General features: G+C 38.0%; 1 protein-coding gene and 1 long non-coding RNA gene across 4 annotated transcripts in view; both read left to right on the top strand.

Moving 5' to 3' along the window:
• LOC147844817 (uncharacterized) overlaps positions 1–23,662 on the top strand; it is a 532,816-nt gene that overhangs the window by 107,287 nt on the left and 401,867 nt on the right. The window lies entirely within an intron of this gene.
• The window catches only part of LOC137491186 (uncharacterized), a 92,536-nt gene that overhangs the window by 55,061 nt on the left and 13,813 nt on the right, over positions 1–23,662 (top strand). For all 3 annotated transcript variants that reach the window (XM_087248577.1, XM_087248578.1, XM_087248576.1), the window contains exons 4-5: positions 7,280–7,506; positions 8,098–8,251. In XM_087248577.1, coding sequence (XP_087104703.1) covers positions 7,318–7,506; positions 8,098–8,251 — 343 coding nt within the window. In that variant the 5' untranslated portion in view covers positions 7,280–7,317. The remainder of the gene's footprint in view (positions 1–7,279; positions 7,507–8,097; positions 8,252–23,662) is intronic.

Here is a 23,662-nt window from a genome sequence, read left to right as displayed (position 1 = left end):
CAACTTAAGGGACAAGTCAAGTGGCTCGAAGGGTTCTGTACACAGGCTTGTGAGAACAAGGGCAAGATCCCAAGAGGGCATGAGAGGGGGGTGGGGTGGATTAATTCACCTAGCGCCTCTGAGGAACCGCCACTGCATCATGATGAGCAGAGATGGATGAAGGGGCACACAGCACGGGCAGAAAAAGGTGCCCTCCAGAACTGCGTAAGCGTACTATGCACCTCTGGGAAGAAGGGGATGAGAGGCTTCAAAAGCTTGGCCCTCTTGTCCTCTATGTAGTACCCATCTAGTTGGCCCAGCCGCGGAGCTAGGGGATAAACCATCTCCAATCCCACGGCCAAAGCAACCCGGGAAAGCACGGCTAACATGTCCGTTTCAGGATCTGTGACAGCGCTTACCTGCCCAGAGGGAGCAAGCGGGTCTGGATCCTCATCGAACAATGAAAGCCCACCCTCCAATACAGCAGTGGACGTCTGGTCCCCGGGCTACCATCTGGTTAAACAGATCACTTCCTCCGCTCGAAGCTTGGATGGAGTGTTTGGAGGGGCGGGAACCATCAGACCTGCGCGAGTGCCTGATGCAGTACAAGGGACAGCTGGGGTGGTTCGCCCTTTTGCAAGTGCTAGCCACAATCTTAACTGTGCAATAGACATGGCATCGCAATGACGACTTGAACTGCCCGCGAGCACCGCATTAACAGTGCTCGTGCCCATCATTCGGGGACAGGAAACCATGGAATCCAGAAACGCACAGTCGAAGTGACGTTTTGAAAAAGACGTGCTGCAAAACCTTGTTGCTCTTTTTGGCTTGCGGGCATCCACATACTCAATTGTTTTGAAGTCTGGCTGATTTTAGCTCACTCTTGGAGGCAATTGACTATGCACAGAGACAAGGTGCTTCGGCACCTCTACCTGTTGGGGTTTCAGGTCAACCGAGAAAAGAGCCAGCTCGCCCCCGTGCAGAGCCCCTCCTTTCTCGGGTTGGAGCTGGACTCGATCACCATGAAGGTGCACCTCTCACGAGAGTGCGCGGAGGTAGTGCTGAGCTGTCTGAGAGAGTTTGACAGAACAAAGGTGGTCCCCCTGAAATCATTTTAGAGGCTCCTGGGGCATCTGGCATCCGCAGCCGCGACCACGCCGCTCGGATTGCTCCCTAGATCACTACGGCATTGGCTTCATGATCAGGTCCCCAGACATGCATGGCACGCTGGCACACACCAAGTAACTGTCACTCCGCTGTGTCGCCGCGCCCTTACCCCCTGGAGGGACCCCTCTTTCCTACGGGCCAGAGTGACTCTGGGTCAGGTGTCCAGGCATGTTGTCGTTTCGACAGATGCTTTCAGTACGGTTTGTTTCGGGCATGCTGCAGCGGACCTGTGGAAGGGAACCCAGCTGCATTGGCATATCAACTACCTACAGCTGTTGGCAGTGTTTCTTGCTGTGCGCCGCTTTTTACCGGTGCTGAGGGGGCAACATGTGCTGGTCAGAATGGACAGCTCGGTGACGGTAGCGTATATCAACCATGATATATGCGCTCCCGCCCCATGTCTCAGCTCGCTCGCAGTCTGCTCCGGAGTCATTCGCGACTGAAGTCGCTGCATGCTGTTCACATTCCAGGCGAGCTCAACCATGCGGCCAACAAGCTCTCACAGCAGCTCCTAGCCCTGGAAGAATGGCGACTCCACCCCGAGTCTGTTCAACTGATATGGGCACTGGCCCACAGCTAACCTCGGGGCATGCGCAAAATTGCGTTTCCCAAAGTGAGCCTCCTTGCGCAGTTACTGTGCAAGGTCATGGAGGATGAGGAGCAGGTCTTGCTAGTTGTGCCTCTCTGGCCCAACCGGACCTGGGTATCAGAACTCTCCCTCCTTGCGACGCCCCCCCGGCGAATCCCTTTGATAGAGGCCCTACACTCTCAGGGACAGGGCACCATCTGGCACCCTCGTCCAGATCTGTGGAACCTCCAAGTGTGGTCCAGACGTGAGGAAGACTTAGGTAACCTACCGATGGCGTTGGTTAATATCGTCACTCAGGCTAGAGCACCCTCTATGAGGCATGCCTATGCCCTGAAGTGGAGTCTATTCACTAAGTGGTGCGCTTCTTGCCGAGAAGACCCCCACACTTGCCAGATCAGTATTGTGCTAGTGCTAGTATTATTCTTTTCTTCAGGACAGGTTGGAGTGAAGGCTGTCGCCCTCCACACTGAAGGTTTACGTGGCCGCTATTTCCGCTCATCATGATGTGGTGGATGGCTGCACCGTGGCGAGGCATAACCTCATCATCCGGTTTCTCAGAGGTGCGAGGCGGCAGAAGGGAAGTGCCATATCTAAACAGAGGTTGGCCCACTGGATAGTGTATGCCATCTTCCTCGATTATCATAGCCAGGGTGAGTTGTTTGCCCCGGGGGTGAGAGCGCACTCCACACGGAGCATCGCATCCTCTTGGGTGTTAACAAGCGGGACCTCTCTGGCAGACATTTGCAGAGCTGCGGGCTGGGCAACACCTAATAAATTTGCAAGGTTTTACAATCTGTGAGTGGAGCCGGTTTCCTCAAGGGTATTAGGTAACCCTTGGTGATTGAGGAAACAATTCGGCTCAGCGGAGGAGTCAGACGTTGGCCCATTATGTTGTTGGCATGCCCGCTGGTCAGCCCGCGTTCTGGGTATAAGTGCCTGCAATGTGTGATCCCCTGTGGGCGATCTCATAGGCTCACTCAACCACGGTTTAGTCCCCCCTTTTTTTAAGGCGGGCTTGTGACTTCCCTCCCTGCTAACCATCCTCTTTATGTACTCCCCCCTGAACGCTTTCCCAACGTACTGTCGTATTTAAAAACCTCTATTTGGACTATTTTCGACTCCCTGAAAAATATAGCTAAACCAGAAAAGATAAGTAAGGTAAGTCAGGGCCAAGGGACACGTTGGAAGACTGCATCTCAAAGCGTTGTAGCTGCGCTCGCTCTATTGCGTGGCACACCCTTTCTTTCATTGTGGCGTGTTCCATAGATTTTCCAATAATGGAAGTTTCCACATAGCATTGGAGTTCCTCATCCTAAGGGGAACGCTACGGTAGTAGTAACCCTTCGTTCCCCGAGGAAATGCGATGTACCTTCGCCACAACGATTGTCCCTTAGCTGTTGAGCGTGAAAGTCTCCTTAGCTCAAAAGGATGTCGAGCATTGCACTAGCCGCGTCTTTATACTATGACTAATTGTTATTGATGCCAGCTGTGCATGCTGACGCCGCCAACTCATTTGCATTTCATTGGCACAATTTTATAGTCTTTCATATGATTGGTTTCACGACCAAAACCCCATAGTGGAAGTTTCCACATAGCATTTCCCTCCCTGTCCCCCCCTCGGGAACGAAGGGTTACTTTAGTAACCAGAGCATTACTTTGTGTGTGGTTGATCATTACAATAAAAAAAGGAGTTACCTTGTCCTTGGCAGTGTGAGTGCAATGTGTGACGTCAAACCTTGTAGGCTACTCTTACCGTAAAATTCTATTTATTTTTTACAGTTTCATACACAATTGTAGTCTGTTACCTAGACAAAAACAGTACAGTAACAATTGTCAATGATGGACTGGGCTAAGACTGTAAGGTGGACATGAGGGATATTTTAGTGGTTCTTTGCCATAATGACAAAACATCTAAACATTTTGACTTGCAGTGCTTACACAGTGCTAATGGGACGAAGCATTTTGGGGGCACTGTCTGTTTAAATGAGAAGGAAATTTAGTTTTGACACGAGTGAACTCTTTTGGGAAAGATATGAGCTTTTGCAAGTAAGCTATAGTGTTGTGCTAAACTGTAACACTGTTTTGCCAAATGATCTTAGAATGTTGACAATGTAATTTCTGTTTCAAGAAATTAGTCAAACCAATAGAGAAAAACTGTAATCCGGGGTCGCCACAGCGGAATGAACAGCCTACTATCCAGCACGTTTTTATGCAGCGAATGCCCTTCCAGCCCCAACCCATCTCTGGGATATAAAGCTTCTCTTCACTTATTAACTTGAAACTCCTCACATAGATTTGGGCACCCAAATAGAAAAGAGTGAGGCTGCTGCTGAGCCATTTCTTGGTCCTCCACCAGTCAAAAAAAAAAATAAATAAATAAACTTGCTCAAGTTCTGTGGTAGCATTTTACAGTCAGTGGTGCTGCAGATAAAACAAAGTGATACTTTATGTAATGTGTGTAAAAAGGAAATCAGCAGGGGCAGAAAGATCAAACATCTGTCAACATCTTCTATGCATAATAATTCATTCATATTATTTTCAGCTTAGTCCCTTTACTAATCCGGGGTTGCCACAGTGGAATGAACCACCAATTTGTCCAGCATATGTTTTACGCAGTGGATGCCCTTTCAGCTACTACCCAGCACTGGGAAACGTCCATACACTCTCATTTACACACATACACTACGGACAATTTAGCTTAACCAATTCACCTATATTGCATGTGTTTGGACTATGGGGGAAACTGGAGCACCTGGAAGAAATCCATGCCAACAAGGGGAGAACATGCAAACTCCACACAGAAATGCCAACTGACCCAGCCGAGGCTTGAAACAGCCACCTTGCTGTGAGGCGACAGTGCCACCCATTATGTATATATATATATATATATATATATATATATATATATATATATATATATATATATATATATATATATACAGTCAAAAGTAATTAGTAACTATTTACTTGAGTAATTTTTTCTTCAGATACATTTTTAATCTTACTCGAGTAACTTTTAAGATTGCTACTTTTACTTTTAAACATTTCTGCAAGTACTTGTACTTTTACTTTAGTATAGATTTTGGATACTCTACCCATTTCTGCTTATTATATTTACCTTTTTTTTTTTTTTTTTTTTTTTTTTTGCAGCTACAGCAATTAATGTTGAAAAACTGATGCTACCAATCACTGCTCACTTGATTATTTAAGGTTATGTTGTCATTCTCATTTCGATTAGAGTTTTAAATGTCAAGTTGTTCACAGATTTGTTGTGAGGAGTTTCATGTACAATCTCTTTTTCTTCTTCCAGTAGTTCCTACATTTAAAAAAATGTGGGGTTACAACAGCAAGGCTATTTGGCTACCAAGTGCTGAGTAAATATTAGATTAGATTTTTACTATAACTGTAGTCTGTGTTTATTAGCAATTTTACTGGGCTTTTTTTTCCAAACAGCCTGGAAACTGCAAGTTTGGTTCAGTATGTTAAATAAATATAATCAGTTTGTCTTAACATGGATTGCATGTTGAAGCTATGGTTTCAGAGTGGAAAAAATGTAAAAGAGAACCACTGATTACATTGGCATAATGATTCTGCTTGTTCACATTAGGTACTTGATTTAGTTTTCCTCGAGCGATACATCAGATTTTATGACTAATGCTGTTTCTGAGGCGAGGTTGGATGTAGTTCAGAAACAGATTCATTAGGATCAATGCTTAAAGTAAACGTTTTCTTCTCTCTGTAGACCAAACATGCTTACTATCTCTCATATTTTATTAAATTAATCCTTTTGGTTACTTTTTACATCTATAAATGGTCAAGCAAGTATTTAATAAGTACAAATATTTTAATCAACTTGACTTAACCAAATGAGTCTGTTACCCTAGCTAAGGGGTGCTCAGTCCTGTTCCTGGAGATCTACCTTCCTGCAGATTTCAGTTGCTACCCATATCAAACACACCTGAACCAATTAATTAGGATCTGAACACGTGATAATTACAGGCAGGTGTGTTTTATATGGGTAGCAACTGAAATCTGCAGGAAGGTAGATCTCCAGGAACAGGGTTGAGCACCCCTGCCCTAGCTGCTGGTAAAAAAAAAAAAAAAAAGTAAAATAACAGTTTTTTTTTACAGTTTGGGTGAACATACTACCTTGATGTCCAACAAAAGCTGCACAAGAGCTCATTTGATAGCACATATTCTGTCCTGTCTACATCTCTGTTGACCTGGAAGTGCTTCAAGATCAGAGAGTAATCAATCTTCTTATTATCATGCAAACAGGAATTCTGTAAGCCTATCTTTAATGTTAGTTTGTAATTAGCAGAGACAGTTTTAAAAAAATAAGTTTTTAAATTATTCTCAAAGTTTTACTGATGCTGCGCACAGTAACGTTATAATTTAATTGAGGAAATGTCACTGGAGAGGTCCCAAGCTAATCAGGTACAAATTAAGTGAATTATTTTCTATTTCTTATAGCATAAACCTTATATAAGCCACAGCGGTAATGGTCACATTGAACTGTCACCTACTGTAGTTGTGACTTGTTTGTTGTGTGATCAATGATATGATGAGTGTGATAAAAGATATTTTGACAAATTGAACAAAATGACTCGATAAAAGTTTTATTTGTCTCACTGATATGCCATCACTACTGCATATTAAAATACTGTAATATGAAAAAAGAAAACAGTAAAATGATGCATTACATTTTACAGTAAATGGAATACTATTGTTATTTGTATAACAGTAATTTTACTGTTTTATGAAACACAGCAGCTACTGAATAATTGTTGCCAGTAACTTACTGTTAATTTAACAAGATTTTTTTTTACAGTGTACAATATCCTTTAAATTTACTTTAATTTTATTTTAGTTGTTTTATTATTAATAAGATAATGTGTTCAATTGTTACTTGATTACATATGAAATATTGAAATTAGGTTATACTTTATAAGTTACAGAACCCACTGTCTGGGTCTAGGAGTAATAAAAATATATAAAGACTTTTTTTTTTGTCTGTGGGAACGCTCCAGTTACTAAAGTAACCTACATTCCCCGATGGGGGTAACGGAAATGCTATGATCCATTGCCATAAAGATTGCCCCTTAGCTGTGGAGGTGAAATTCTCTTCAGCTAAAAAATGATACCTCAGCCTTGTCAATGTGCTTATATTGCCATTTGATTGCAACGAGCATCAGCTGCGCAAGCTGACGCTGCCACCTCATTGGCATTTCATTGGCCTGTTTACATACTCTATCAGATGATTGGCTTTCTGAATGAAATCCCCATAGTGGATTCTCCACAATAGGATCTCCCCCCCCCTCCAGAAACAAGGGTTCCTTTAGTAACCAGAGCGTTTCTTACATTTTAGGGTTAAGCTGCTCAGAGCTTTAATTTAACCTGCTTTCTGAAATGGGCTAAGATTGTAATATTAATAGGTGTAATATTAATAGGTGTGAATGGCCTAAAATTACATATTCATTTCCATAATTAAACTAGTCCTTTAACATCATTTTCAATATCAATTTGTTGTGTTTTCAATACCAGTTCAAGTCAAGGAGTGTGACAAAGGATAAAGTACTACTATGGCTGACCATGAAACTCAGGACTATACAAAGACAAAAGGACAATGGTTTAGAGATTTCTTCAGAAAAACTTGTTGTAATGACAAGCCGGGACCCAGGACAGGAAGTCCACATCCTTTAACCACTGGAAAAGCTCAAAGTGGAGGACAGCCTGGAAACTTGAAACCAGCAGCCAGCAAACCAGAAAGCGTAAATTATTTTCAATAACTCAGTACTTGCATGCAGAAAATGTAAATTCATAAATAGTAAACTTAATAAATAATGAAAACAATACACATTTTCTTAGTTTTATATTGTTTTTAACAATCTATTTCTTTGCAATCCTTTCTTCTCAAGACAAACAGTAATAATCAGCTCAAAGAAACATACTAGTCCATTATCCAGATAAACTGAAAAACCAGTGTTTCCCACATTTCAGCGTTAAACTTCTTAAGAGTTTTCACTTAAACTGCATTCTAAAATGGGCCCCAGGTGTGCAATAGTATTTGGATGCAGACTTTACTATTGACAAAAGCCTCTCAGTCATGCAATGTCAGACAAAATGCACTCAATGGAGCTAGTGACGTCACATTAAAAGGGTAAGGGGTGGGGTAGGGTAAGCGCATTCAAAAGCATTGCAGGCAGCTCAGATTGCAGCTGCATCAGGTCTGCATTCAAACCCCTCTCCAGGTGTGATATCAATAGCAGATGTAAATGGCCTATGATTACAGTTTGATTTTCATATTTAAACCAGTCCTTCAACATCAATTGTATAATATTAATTTGATGTGTTTTCAACAGCAATTGCAAGAAGAGGTGTGTGACAATGAACAAAGAGCTACTATGACTGATCCTGAAATTCAGGACAGTACGAGAAGAGAAGGGGAAACCTTTAGTAATGACAATCTGGGAACAGGAAGTCCTCAATCTTCAACCACAGGAAATGCTCAAAGTGGTAAGTATATTATCAAAATTGTAATATGTAATGAAGTACCTTTAATTATTTTAATTTAAGTTTAATTATTTAAACATAATTTTAGGGATGTTAATTTATTTTGTGAGATGAGTGTCAATACATTTAGTTCAATAAATTTATTAATTGCAAATATTATTTTTTAGACTATATGCACAAAGTGTTTTTGGCCACTTTTAAACTTCTGCTTAAAGTTTAAAGTAACTATTTAAGACTTTATAAAGATTCCTTTTAAGGGTGGCAAGGTGACTAGAATTGTCACCCTACAGCAAAAAGGTCGCTGGTGTGAAGCCCGGCTGGGTTAGTTGGCATGTCTGTGTAGATTTAGCATGTTTTCTCCATGTTGGTGTGGGTTTCCTCTGGATGCTCTGATGTCCCCCACAGTCCAAAGACATGCGGCAGAGATGAATTGGGTAAAACAAAAAAATGGTCTTAGTGTATGAGTGTGAGAGTGTATGGGTGTTTCCCAGTACTGGGTTGCAGCTGGCATGGGAATCACCTATGTAAAATGTGTTAGCGGTACATTCCTCTTTGTTGACCCTTGATAAATAAGGGACTAAGCTAAAGGAAAATGAATGAAGGTTCCTTTTACAGAATTGATAACATCCTTTAATTAAAATATTTTCAGTTAACAGCAGAGGTGGGACCAAGTCATTGTTTGGCAAGTCACAAGTAAGTCTCAATTCATTGCCCTCAAGTCCCGAGTCAAGTCCCGAGTCAAGACAGGCAAGTCCCGAGTCAAGTCACGAGTCAAAGGCAACAAGTCTCAAGTCAAGTCCAAAGTCCTGCAGTTTGATTTTCGAGTCTTTTCGAGTCTTTTTAACAGAAAAATAAAATATATACAGATTAGGTATGGTTGTAAGATCTGTATTAATTAAACAAACCTTTTTTTATTAAAGAACATTGCTTAGATATATAAAAATACAAATGCAATTTTCTGAAAAAGTACTGAACAGTGCTGCGTCTCGTCTCCACAGCATAATGCACAAGAACGAGTTCCACCAAAAAAAGACTCCATTTTGCCTCACATCACACAGAAATTGCAGGTCTACTGCTGTCTAATTCATTAAGTTTAGTTGTGCTATGTTATGTCTTCGGTGATCAACTTGTGATTAACCAAAATTACATAACCTCAATGTGGTAGCAGTAGACCAACTCCTGTATATGCTGCAAAGTTAAATTAGAAGAGTGAAATTGGAATTTTGTCAATTGAATCTCGTGTGTGCTAAAGAGACGGAGTTGCAAATCTGTCTAGCAGCAATGTAAAATGGTAGCACATATTGTTAATGAAGTACGCTACTTCATACAAACAATAAAGTTGTTTTCTTCACATAACGTTGAAGAGCTTTGCTCTCTACCTTGTGTGATGCTTGTGCACGGATTTCCTGTTTGTGGACAAAACTGATTGCGAGTTCTCAAATTTTCTCTCGCTCTCAAATATGCACTGCTTACACACAAATTTTCTTGAGCGCTCTCAGAGATTATATGCAAACTCACAATTTGTGTCGTGTTCCCTCTTCCTTTCATGCTTTTAGATATGATTCATATTGCTGCACTGTTTAATAACAATAACCAAAATACTAAAATAGACTTATATATTAAATGTTTAATCTAATAAACCATAACATTTTTGGTTGTTTTATATGATGAGATATTTTCAGTTTCAAACACTTAAAGACAGAGAATAGACCAGTGGTGCCCCCCTGAAAATTTGCTTAAGGGGGGCCAGAAGAGGCCAGCTACGTCAGTGGCACCAATCAATCCACAATAATTTAGTGGCTGCTATTTATTTATTGAAATATTGCATTGTATTGCATTTATGTAAGTAGATTTAAATAAATAATGTCAACAGCAAAATCATATCGGGTTGGCCACAGGGGTGGCTAGAGTTTACACAGGGGTAACACCCCTTGTAAAGGGGTTTACACCACTATAAGGCACCTCTGGAATAGATGTTGGATGTAAAGAATACATTTTATTTTAAAAGCATTTAAACAAAAACTAATGCAAGCGGAAATGTAACTGTGATAAAAATAAGGAAACACTTGATAAGGTATTATAGCCTACTGTACTATTCACTCTTCAAATAAATCTCACTATCAATCTCATTTTATCATGGCAGCTAAAATAAAGTAAACTAGTGTCTGCTGGCTTTCACTTTGCTGATGAGATTGTGGAGGACATTTTCCATGTCATCCTCTTCATTTTGAGGAAAGCTGTTCCACAGGGCCCCTAAACACGTATATTGGCATGTACTGTGTTTTGAACAGTAGCCTACTACAGTAAAGAACTTCAATTGATCAGTTGTGGTAATACTATAGTTGCTATGGTAACACAAGTGTAATATAAACAAATTACCCAGTGCTGTATTATTTTACAATATAGGGTATTTTATACTACAAATCACTACACTTTACTGTAGTAAAACTACACTTTGTATTATTTTATCTGTTCACTATTGGTAATACTACTGTATTATGAAGCATTAATTAACAAGTCGTAAATAATACTAGCCTAAAACATAAGTATAATACAAGTATACAACAAGTATAATACTCAAAAACACTAGAATTTATTAAAGAATTTACCTTAACCTTTTAGTTTTTTGTGTATTGTTAATAAATAGTAAAGCAAGAAAGAAACCATATCAACATTCTTGGAATAACCCTTCGCTAAGCCTCGCCCTCCTTAGTTACTGTTGCTACGCCTGTCAAGCTTTCATGGCTGGCACATCTCTTACAGTGTGTATGCGCTGGTGTCAGACATTCCCAAGGATTTAATTAGTCATTTTTGGCAAACAGGTGAGATATCTGAGAAAGCCAGACAAAAGAGGACTGCAGTATACATTACAGGGGTATATTCACAACATAATAGCAACTGATTAGAAAATAATTTTATCAAAATTGAAGCAAGGTTAGCCTAGCCACCTCATACACTGAACATTCAACAGCATAGTTCATGCACAGCAGGAGAGGTGAAATTATAAAATAATCTAATAACCTAAGAAACTGATGGATTTGTGCCGAATATTAGCATCATTGACCCATAACAGTGTACAGTACCTATTACTGTCAGCATGTTTGTGTGCTCTTTATCCAGTTTTTATTCAAATTTGCAGTTAAGTGGAAGAAAAAAATTGAAATGCACATTAAAGTATAAATAACAGAAGTGAACAAATAGATTTTTCCTACCAGCAAATATTAGTGTATGTATTTATATGCGTTACAATAGCAAGGGTTTAAACTAAGCAGTGCTCACAGGGTTCAACGCTAAGGATTTTTTCTACTGGCCCGATCGGGCCAGTGGTTCTGATTTTTACTTGCCCAGCCCAAATTTTCACTGGCCCCACCAAAAAAAAAAAAAGAAGTTAATCGCTATTTGAATGTGAGTGTGTGTGTGTGTATACACACACACACACACACACACACACACACACACACACACACACAGTTGATTTCAGAATTATTAGTCCCCCTAAATTATTAGCACCCCTGTTTATTTTTTTCCCCAATTTCTATTTAACAGAGAACAGATTTTCTCAGCACATTTCTAAACATAATAGTTTTAATAACTCATCTCTAATAACTGATTTATTTTATCTTTGTCATGATGACTGTAAATAATATTTTACTAGATATTCTTCAAGACACTTCTATACAGCTTAAAGTGACATTTAAAGGCTTAACTAGGGTAATTAGGTTAACTAGGCAGGTTAGGGTAATTAGGCTAGTTATTGTATAATGATGGTTTGTTCTGTAGACAGTCTGAAAAACAATTAGCTTAAGAGGCTAATAAATTTTACCTTAAAATGGTTAAAATAATGTTTTTATTCTAGCCAAAATAAAACAAATAAGATTTTGTTCAGAGGAAAAAATATTATCAGACAAAATATCAACATTTCTTTGCTTTGTTAAACATCATTTAGGAAATATTTTAAAAAGAAAAAACAAAAAACAAAAGGGGGCTAATAAATCTGTATATATATTTACGGTAATTTTTAAAATGTTTAAGGAAAACTATTCAGTTCATCAAGGCTATATTTATAAATGTAAAAAAGGTGTAATTGTTAAATATTTATTAAAATTTTAAATAACTGCTTTGTTATTGTATTTAGTTTCAAATAAAATAATTACTCCAGACATTATTGATTTTATTACTATTACCATTAATAAATATAATAATAATTAATATTAGTGATTTCTGAAGGATCATGTGACTAGAGTAATGAAGCTGAAATCTCATCTTTAAAATCACTGGAATAAATGAATAAATTAAATGATAAACTACTTTTGAACAGTTATTTTATAGTGCAACATTTCACAATTTGTATTTATGATGAAATAATTGCAGCCCTGGTGAGCTGAAGAAGCTTGTTTTAACATATTTAATCACACTGACCCCAAACTTTTGTGTATTGTGTATAGAATATTTTATAAGTGAAAATGTGCACTTTAATTTTAACAACCCACAGACATCGTCACCAAATACAAATCGAGGTCAGACTTTCTCATATATACAGAGCCTCATTTCAATTGTCAGGTTTTGTAGAAATTGATCAATTGAATTAATCAATCTATTAAAGAAACGTTGACTATAATTCTGTATTTTAGGCTTAAATTATAGAGAGACATAGCAGATGAGCCGAGACTGCATCAGATCAATGTAAATCTTTTTTTCGAGCTGTCAGTGCGGAAATGAACAAAACAACAGGCCTAATGCAACATAGGCCTATTATACGATTAAAATATGGAAAAATTAACAGATAGTAATTTCGGTCAATTTTCCTGACGGATAAACCGAGATCAGGCTGGACAAACAGCTCTCGGTAATATTTCAGCATGCTTTCACTTTGGCATTTACCGGTAAGAATGACATCTCGCCCTGCTCATCATTCTCTCTTCATATAGCCGTATATATGGCTATTACACGATCATGATACACTGTGATATAGCCTGGGTCGTTAGTTCGTTGCATTGTTTTGTTTTCTCGCTACAATCGATCCGCTCAATAGGACAGAGACCGCGTCTCATTCAGGCGATCTTGGACTGATTGATTTGGCGCGGAAGCGAGCGCAACTGCTGGATATATGCTAAAAAAAAACGCGCTAACGGGTGAAACGAGACAGATTCCGAAACAAACGTCTATGTGTGAAAGCACCGTAAGATTGTATTTGCACACAATTGACAGACAGTCGCAGCACGCAGCTCTGGCTCGATCTGGCAGGCAAAAAGGCAGCAGCTGGCCCGATCGAGCCAGTAACATTTTGTACACTGGCCCGAGTGTCTCGCACGCAGGCCCCGGGCCATCGGGCAGTCCTTATTGTCGAGCCCTGGCTCATAATATCGAGTGGAAAAAAAGAAAAAGACCGCTGGGAAACATAACCTGCTTTTTTTTTTTTTTTTTTTTTTTTTTAAAGAAACACAGTTTAGATCTGTTTAGGATAAGAGGAGTGTGAGTTATTGCCACCTATCATTGAATGTGAATATCGAAAACAAAACCAACTTAGCTTAACTCCTTTACCGCCCCTCACACAGCTTGATCCACGCTGGCATTTCTCCTCTTGGACTTTGGTTTTGAAAAGGGAAAAAATCCAACCACCCAGTCCAAACTTTTAGGATAGCGGGTGTCAGATTTGCATAATCCAATTGCACAACGATTTGGCTTGTTTCTCTCGCTCGAAAGCTTGACAGAGCCTCTGCCCGTAGCTACGATTGGTAAGCCGCGATTGGTGGGTGGCGGTTTTTGGGCGTGGCTTAGCGAAGGGTCAGTTTAACAGGAGGATCCCGTGAGAGCAAAAGCACTAAAGGTATGAGACGCCATCGTAAACAAAAGTCAAGCGAACGCAAAGAGACTGAATGCACGAGAGAGAGAGAGAGAGAGAGGTGTATGTTGTATGTGAGAGAGAGAGAGAGAGAGAGAGAGAGAGAGAGAGAGAGAGAGAGAGAGAGAGGTGTATGTTGTATGTGAGAGAGAGAGAGAGAGAGAGAGAGAGAGAGAGAGAGAGAGAGAGAGAGAGGTGTATGTTGTATGTGAGAGAGAGAGAGAGAGAGAGAGAGAGAGCGAGTATTGGCTCGATCTCAAGTTCAAATTCAAATTCTCTCTACGTTCGCTTGACTTTTGTCCACTCCGGCGCCTCATAGTAGTCACGTTGGATTCTGTCGAATCAAAACAATCTACCGTGCTTCGATTGGACGTCATGCCGAAAGCGCGCATGCTCACACACACGCGCGCGCGCATGCTGTCACACACACGCACACATAAACGGGGAGAGAGAGAGAGCGGTCCATGTCAACATACTTTTTTATCTTTGGGCTTTTCTTGGGAAGCAGCAAGTCTTTACAAGTCAATAGGGGCAAGTCCTAGTCAAAGTCCAAGTCATTTATGTTCAAGTCCAAGTCGAGTTGCAAGTCTTTTTATATTTTGTCAAGTCGAGTCTAAAGTCATCAAATTCATGACTCGAGTCTGACTCGAGTCCAAGTCACATGACTCGAGTCCACACCTCTGGTTAACAGACATAAGCATTTATTTAGTTGTTTAATCGTTAAGCAAGATGAAAGACTATTTAAACACAAGCCCCATCAGGAGCAGCAGGCGAGTGCAGAAACTAAATTAAAAATACTGGGTAAAATAAATGTCCATATTTTAAAGACATGGCGCTGAACAATGTAATTTAATTCAGTGCTTCTTGTTTTGTCTGAGGCCTAAATTATATTGTTTCTCAATCAGGCAGTAAATATAATTGACTTTTGAAATTATTTTGAATTTTATAATGGCAGTATAATTGATAATTTACCAGAACTGGCTTATTCAAAATTATAAGCCCCAGTGCATATAGCTTACTGGTATTTTTATGACTTGTTGTCAGTATATATAAGCGCATTTATATATAAGGTAGATAGATCATTTAAACACTATTTGTCACATTTTGGCTATCCATTCTACCCAGCTGACAGGAAACATTCTCCAAACACTGGCTAGCATTCTGTTGAGGTTCGACTAGTAAAACAAAATGCTTGGTCAACATTATTTGGGGCATTATATATGAAACTTGTCTAGAAACATTAAGCAGAATGCTGAAAATGCACTTTATGTATAAGGAGTGGGGATCCTTAAGGATTTTCTAATTCCATCTGATTCTTAAATCTTAACTTAAATTTTTTGCTATTTCTTCAGCGGTCAATTTACATCTTTACAAGTTTACATTTTAATCAGAATTAGAGTTTCTATGTTTTGGTTAACAATCGTATTGGAATCATTGTATGACAGTACTGTCATCTTAAAATAATCTACTTTTATTAAAGAATAATTTTAGATGTACAAAAGCCAATTACCAAAAGCAATTATGAAAAACATCACAATTTCTTATTTGTTTATAATATTTAAAAAGTTTAGTGAAAGTCAAAACTATTAGCTCTTTAGAAATTATAATTATTTTCAAATATTTTTCATGTACAGTTTAATAGAAAGAACTACTTTTTTGGTACAGCTTGTCTGTGGCGGTGCTTGGAATGTTTTTAATTAAGTTGTTTCCCATAATCCTGCAAATAGAGTGAAGCATCCCAGCTCCATGTCCCCATAATTCTCTGTCTAGCCCTCAACCTTTTCCACTCTCACAGTCCTTGATGGCGGAGTGGCCAGGTGTTATGTAGTTATTTCATAGGTTGACAGAATGACCACGGTCAATCTTTGTCTCCAAAATTCTGGCAGCTGTTGGGATAGACCCATGTCTCCCATTTAACATCTAAATGTTTTCTGTGTCTCTGTGCCAGAGTATTCTGGTGTTCTGTGAAAATATTAAAATGAACCAGTGGGTTGACCAATTTTAGATCTGTACATTTTCTCTGGATCAATGCACAGGAATATGGTGCTCTAACACCAGTTGGGGCTTTGGGTCTACTGAGAAAAGAGCAAACTTGGCCCAATGCAGAGCAACTCTTTTTGGGGGATGTAGCTTGACTCCACTACCATGATGGCACAACTTACAACCTAAATTCCCTAGTCAGTGCTTACCTGCATGAACCATCTCAGCAAGACAAAATAGATCCCTTTACAGAGGCTTCTGAGGCATATAGAATCTACAGTCATGTTACTTGGATTGCATTATATGAGACCGCTAAAGCACTGGGTTCACAACCAGATTCCAAGATGTTCATAGTGCAGCAGCACACATCGAGTGCTTATCAGCCAGTTTACACACTGCATGTATGTTGATTGCACACATAACATAGGAAAACCTGAGCAGCTCTTTGTTTGGGAAATTAGCAGAAAGGAGGTGGCATTTGAAAGAAAAAGGTGGCCCATTGAATAGTGGATGCCATTTCCCTGATTTACCAGTCACTGGTTGATTCATGTCCCCTGGGGTGAGAGTACACTCTACTGGGAGTATTGCCTCCTCCTGGGCATACGCATATAGTGCCTCTATAACAGACTTTTGTAGAGCTGTGGGTTGGGGAACACCTAACGCCTGTTTCACACCGCAAGCGTCAGCGGCGCGTGAGCAGAGCGTGAGCAGCGCGTGTGTTTTCGGCGTCCATGTTAACAGATTAGAACTTTCATACCGCACGCAGCAGCAGCGCGTCAGAGCGAGGCGTGAGCGTCGCCGAAGCAGCAGTGCAGCGATAGTTTCGGCGCTGGGTCTATTTTTGACGCGCTGCTCACGCTCAATTAAAGTGACAGTGCATTGATAATGACCGAAACACATTGAATGACAGTAAAAACTAACAATTTTACCCAATAAATGCGTTAATAATGTCAAATGGTTTATATATAGTCAATCAAATGAACTTAAAACGATTAAAAACGGCAACAAACATTTATTTAGGCCCGAACTACAAAACCAAATGTAAAACTATTTTACTATCAGTTTTGCTTAAGTTGCACACTAGTGTTGTAGGAGAGGGGAAATGGAATATTTACGGGATTTGTAGTCCATAGCGAAGTGTATTGTGGGTAGTGTAGTGCGACACGCATGCTGGATTATGTGAGCTCGCTGTCTTCTGTGCAGCTGAGCAGAGCAAGAAAGTTTTAATCGGCTTTGTTTTATGTTCACTCGAATTATTCCTACCGGGAGCTGTTTGCACTGTGAATCTGACAACATGAAAATAAGTAAAAGAATGGCATGCATTAATTACTTTTGTCCGTCTCATCATCTGCACGAGCATGAATTAACGAGCTGTAATTCTGCTGCTGGACATCACTAAAGCGGAGAAATTAACACTAGTTTGATCATGTATAAATATCATTATAACTATATTGTATAAATATGATTATAACTAGGTCTACAGCAACCTTTTAATCAAAAAAAAAATGACATGATATCACAGGCGATTGTATTCTGACTGTAGACACTTCTCATATAAGTTAGCTTGAGAAGCATACAGTACTATTTGATCTATAAAATTTGTAAAATAAACATTTGCAGGTTAATGAAACAGCATAGGAGGGGCCTTGGTACAGATGAAAAGTTTAAAAAGTGTATTTGTATATAGAGGGGTAACTAGATAGAATAGACAGTAGACAGAGATAGGTTGATCTCTGCAGCAGCTGCCGAAGAGCTGCGCGCTGCAGACGCAGCTGGTGTGAAAGGCAAACGCCTGCGTGCTGCTACTGCTCGACATACGCGCTGCTCACGCTCTGCTCACGCGCCGCTGACGCTTGCGGTGTGAAACAGGCGTGACACAGGGGTCTCAAACTCAATTTACCTGGGGGCTGCTGGAGGCAGAGTCTGGGTGATGTCTGGGCCGCATCAGGTTTTCCACAAGAAATGAATTATATTATCAATTATTATTTCTAATTTGTTTATTTTCTCATCATATTTTATGTTTAAAAATAAAAATAAAGTGATATAAGAAGATTTGAATGTTTAACTCAAAATAGGATAAAAATTAAACAAATAAAAAATTAATAATAGTAATAAATAGTAGTAGTAGTAGCAATAATAGTAATAATAATAATTAGATTTACTGTTATTTGCCATGCGGTTGTTACAGGAAATAAAAGCAACACTGTGTTATTATCATTAGTTTTGACTACTTTTGCATCACATAGAAAAATATGTAATGTTCATTGTGTGAGGCAAAGCAAATGCAAGTAGCGCTATGCAAATGACCCACAAATAATGGTGCGACCTTAAAATTGGTCCGGGTTACCGGGGACTCTTATTGCAGATAGACAGGTGTTGTATGTGATAGCAGAGGTCTTCATTAGGCTGCATTGAGTTCCTTCCTTTTCTTTTATCCCGCTGCGTAGGCATCACTTTGATTTTTTTTTCTCTGAGAGATACATTAACTTTCTAAGTGCCATTTCAGTTCACTTCCAAGTCATTTATCATTTAGGTCCTATCCTAAATGATAAAAATATGTATATTACAGTTTTTTAAAATGGCTATGACAGTTTTTTCAATACGTTTAACAAGTTTGCTAAACTCTTAACGCAGCAACACACCTAAAATACACAATTGGCAAAACAGTTAATTTCATGCTCAAAATCACACATTAAAAACTAAACCTCTAAACTTCTTTTCAAAATACAACAATAAACTAACACACTACACCATGTCTAACAAAACACTGCAAACATGTTTCAAAATGACATAATTGTTCAAAACACAAACACATGTTCTCTTTCAACAGAAACATTTAATTAATCAGAATACACTGACAATAAAAACACTATCATCAGCTAAAAGTACAGAAACTGCATTAGTTTATGTGTCAGCTCTGCCCTTATATTTGAAGACTCTCTACATTTTCATTTTGTTGGGTTTAGTAAATGCAGGCATTTTCTTTCTTTTACTGCAAAAATTCAATAAAAATAAAGAAAAAAATTGCTTTATAAAATTTACAGTTTATGTAAAAAAAATTCAGACACAGAATTGCTGCAGTACAGATTTACAGTTTTTTACAATTGCTATGACACTTTTATCAATACATTTAACAAGATTCCTAAACTCTTAACACAATTAGCACAAGCTCCGTCTTTGTGGGCTATACAATTAACACATTTCTTGTTGTTTTGACACAAAATGCATTCAGTTAACACAAATTTAAAATGCTTTAACTTCTTTTACACACAAACACAACCAAGAACAAAACAATGTAATTTTACAGTCAAATTTACAAATGCTTTAACACAGTATGTCAGAACAGATAACACCATGTTCTAAACAGAAATTATATAGGATAAAGTCAAAGTGAACAGCTGTTCTAATTGTGAATTGAAACACAAGTTTATTCCCTGTATTTTATTCAATTGCCAATGAGAAACAGCATATTGCGGTTATATAAATAAATAAATATATATATATATATATATATATATATATATATATATATATATATATATATATATATATATATATATATATATATATATATTTCTTTATTTATTTATATAACCGCAATATGCTGTTTCTCATTGGCAACTGAAAAAAAAAAAAAAAAATATATATATATATATATATATATATATATATATATATATATATATATATATATATATATATATATATATATATATGACAGCTGATTCCCATCTAGAAAGCACACTCATGTCTTGTTTTGGTTTTTCCAATCACATGATCATATGTTCTAATAGAGGACTCTTGAGGTTTTTGGAAGGAACATCAAAGAACTCTGTCACCAATACGTCCATGTAAGATTATGCAATACAGTCATTACTGTATTATACACAGTGTGTTTTGCAGTAAACTACTCTTTAAACCTGGTGTTCATTAGTACATACAGTACATATACAGTACAGCATTTGCATACACTGTGTCTAATTACTTTCAGAGAGTCATGAAGTTAGAGGCCAATCAAGTACCACATGAAATTTTCAATGTTGACAAGGCTGGGGATGTCGCCGTAGGAAAAACATAATAGGCCAAAGGGCCACAGTTACCGTGCCGGGCCACAGAAGATATCAAGTATAATGTGGATGAGAACATGTGGTAAAAGACCGGGCAGTATAGAAGATTACTTTGTTATTTTATTATAATTGTGGTGCTTTTCCTGTTTGCAGTGATGTCCTTCTGCAAAAAAAAGTCTGTACTGCAGAAATTCTGTGTCTGTATTTTTTTTTACATAAACTGTAAATTTTATAAAGCAATTTTTTCTTTGTTTTGTATAGAATTTTTGCCGTAAACGAAAGAAAATGCATGCATTTACTTAACCCAACGAAACAAAACTGTAACGAGACTTCAAATATAAGGGCAGAGCTGACACATAAACTAATGGAGTTTCTGTAATGTCAGCTGATGATAGTGTTTTTATTGTCAGTGTTTTCTGATTGACTGAATGTTTATGTTGGAAGAGAACATGTGTTTGTGTTTTGAACAATAATTTCATTTTGAAACATGATTGCAGTGTTTTGTTAGACATGGTGTAGTGTGTTCGTTTATTATTGTATTTTGAAAAGTAGTTTAGAGGTTTAGTTTACAATGTGTGATTTTGAGCATAAAATTAACTGTTTTGCCAATTGTGTATTTTAGGTGTGTTGCTGCGTTAAGAGTTTAGCAAACTTGTTAAATGTATTGAAAAAAGTGTCATAGCCATTGTAAAAAACTGTAATTTGCAAAAGGACATCACTGCTAGATATACAAACAGACAAAGCATCGCAATTATAATAAAAAACTAAATATTTTTTTTATTCTGCCTGGTCTTCTGCATTTGCCCGACTTCTTCTCTGGCCCGGCATGGTAACGATGGCCCTTTGGCCTATTATGTTTCTCCTACGGCGACGCCTTTTCGCTTAGTTGAAGCCAGTCTCGTCAACAGATAATTTCATGTGGGACTTGATTGACCTCCAACTTCATGATTCTCTAAAAGTAATTAGACACAGTGTAAATGCTTTATTGTAGTGTATAACTAATGTATGTACTAATGAACGCCAGGTTTATAGAGTAGTTTACTGCAAAACACACTGTGCATAGTAAAGTAATCACTGTATTGCATAACCTTACCTGGACGTATTGGTGACAGAGTTCTGTAATGTGCTCACTGTTCCTTTCAAAAACCTCAAGAGTTCTTTTTTAGAATACAGTGTGATCATACATTGTATGATCAAAATTGTCAACACATGAGTCTGCTTTCTAGATGGGAATCATGTTCATATGGGAGATGGGAGCTGTCATATATATATATATATATATATATATATATATATATATATATATATATATATATATATATATATATATATATATGTGTGTGTGCGTGTATGTATATATATATATATATATATATATATATATATATATATATATATATATATATATATATATATATATATATATATATATGACAGTTGATTCCCATCTAGAAACCACACTCATGTGTTTTAGTTTTTCAAATCACATGATCATACTGTATGTTTGTTCAAAAAGAGAACTCGTGAGGTTTTTGAAAGGAACAATGAGCACATTACAGAACTCTGTATGTATATATATTTGTGTTTCAATAGACAGTATGAACAGCTGTTCATTTTGGCTTTAGCCTATATAGGTTCTGTTTAGAACATAGTGTTATCTGTTCTGACATACTGTGTGAAAGCATTGGTAAATTGGACTGTAAAATAACATAGTTTTGGTTTTATTTGAGTTTGTGTGTAAAAGAAGTTCAAGCATTTTAAATTGGTGTTAACTGGATGCATTTTGTGTCAAAGCAACAAGAAATGTGTTAATTGTATAGCCCACGAAGACGGATGTTGTGCTACCCGTGTTAAGAGTTTAGGAAACTTGTTAAATGTATTGAAAAAAGTGTCATAGCAATTGTAAAAAACTGTAAGGTAGGCCACTATGTCATTATTTATTTTCGCTGCTCACTGCATGCTAAACAATAACCAACAACCAATCAGAGTGATTATAAACATAAAAAAGATGATTGGTTAAAAGTCATGCATGCGCACACACACAATAAGCCTTTGATACACATTCTCTCTCTCTCACACACACACACACACACACACACACACCGGTATTCACCGAGCACAAGTTAATGCTGAATCAATTAAAATAAATACCGAAAAGCAAAACACAAATATTTGACTTTTTTTTTTTTTTACTTTTTTTGAAGTGTTCAGCTCTGCACACAACACTGTAACATGTCATTCATATCTAACTCTCGGGCCGCACTTTTTTGTATACAAAAAAAATGTTTATGAATATACTTACCTGTTGTGATGGTACGAGCCATTCCATACCAGTTAACCTGCTATAAAAAGGGCAGGTTGAGCGCAGTATGGTGTGGGGTGAAGGATCAAGGTTGTGGAGGGTGGAGCATTAAATAGAGTAATATTATTTCTTTATTAGTACAAAGAAGTGTTAGCCAAGTGCTACTTATCTTATAAATATTTATTTTGTGTTTTGCTGGATATTGTTTTTGGGGTATTATTATTTTTTTTTATTTAATTTTTTTCCATTTTGCACGACAGTGTTAATACGACTTCATATTTCACCATTAAAGATTTGTGAGGTTTGAGACCTAAAAGAAAATCATCCCCATAACATACAGTCTTTAGGTGGAGATGATTTCCCCTTGATTATTAAGTATTCCTTACCCATAGCCCTGTGCACTATATTGCTCTGCTACAAAATTCTCTGCTGGTGAACCCTAGAGATTTCCTGAAAGTCTCCCAATACTGATTCAGGTGCTTGGCCCATTATTTTTCTGCTGTATGCCTTCTTGGTCAGCCTGCATTTTGGGGATTTGGGCCTCATTGTTGACACCTCACAGATGAAAATCCAATATAGTATGCTAAATTTTCCTGACCAGTCAGCCAACCCAGGGTCAGATGTAATGACCAACTGCAGCCAATCAGAGAGCAAGTCATGGGCTGTTTCTCAATTCCAAGAACACATAGAATGGACTTGCGTTCTTGTGGAGACCGGTCTTGCCTGGTGTCCTCAGAAGAACGAACTCAGGAGATCGCGAGGGCAGAGAATGCGTTCTTTGAGAAATGGGATACAGTGTTCTTCCTGATGGTCACATGACCTTTATGCGTTTTGAATGGTAAATTATTTAAACATTACAGCACTCATACAACAATTTATTGTTTTTCCCCTTTTCAAAATATATACTTTGTATAAAAACATTATAAATATACTCTGCACAATATAAATACAACCAATTTTAATACGAATTTCAGCAAACAAACACCCTTAATGTGTTTATGCCTCTATTAAAATGTTCATAGTGATGTTTACTTTCACCGTTTCATTTAGAGAAACTCCTGAGGTAAATAAGTTATATCTTTGAACTGTCATAATAAATCTAAATAAAATGTTGCGCTTCCCACCTCCAGTCGCAATGACTTCTGGGACTTCCAGAGTAAGTTCGGTACTCAAGTCTGCATCAGTGCGTTTCGATTTCAAGATCTCATCTGGGAAGTTTCACG

Source organism: Danio rerio, chromosome 4 (genome assembly GCF_052040795.2).
Source record: "Danio rerio strain M-AB ecotype USA chromosome 4, GRCz13ab, whole genome shotgun sequence".
NCBI lineage: Eukaryota > Metazoa > Chordata > Actinopteri > Cypriniformes > Danionidae > Danio > Danio rerio.
The sequence above is the reverse complement of the archived record's forward strand: the minus strand, read 5'-3'. Positions and strand labels throughout refer to the sequence as shown.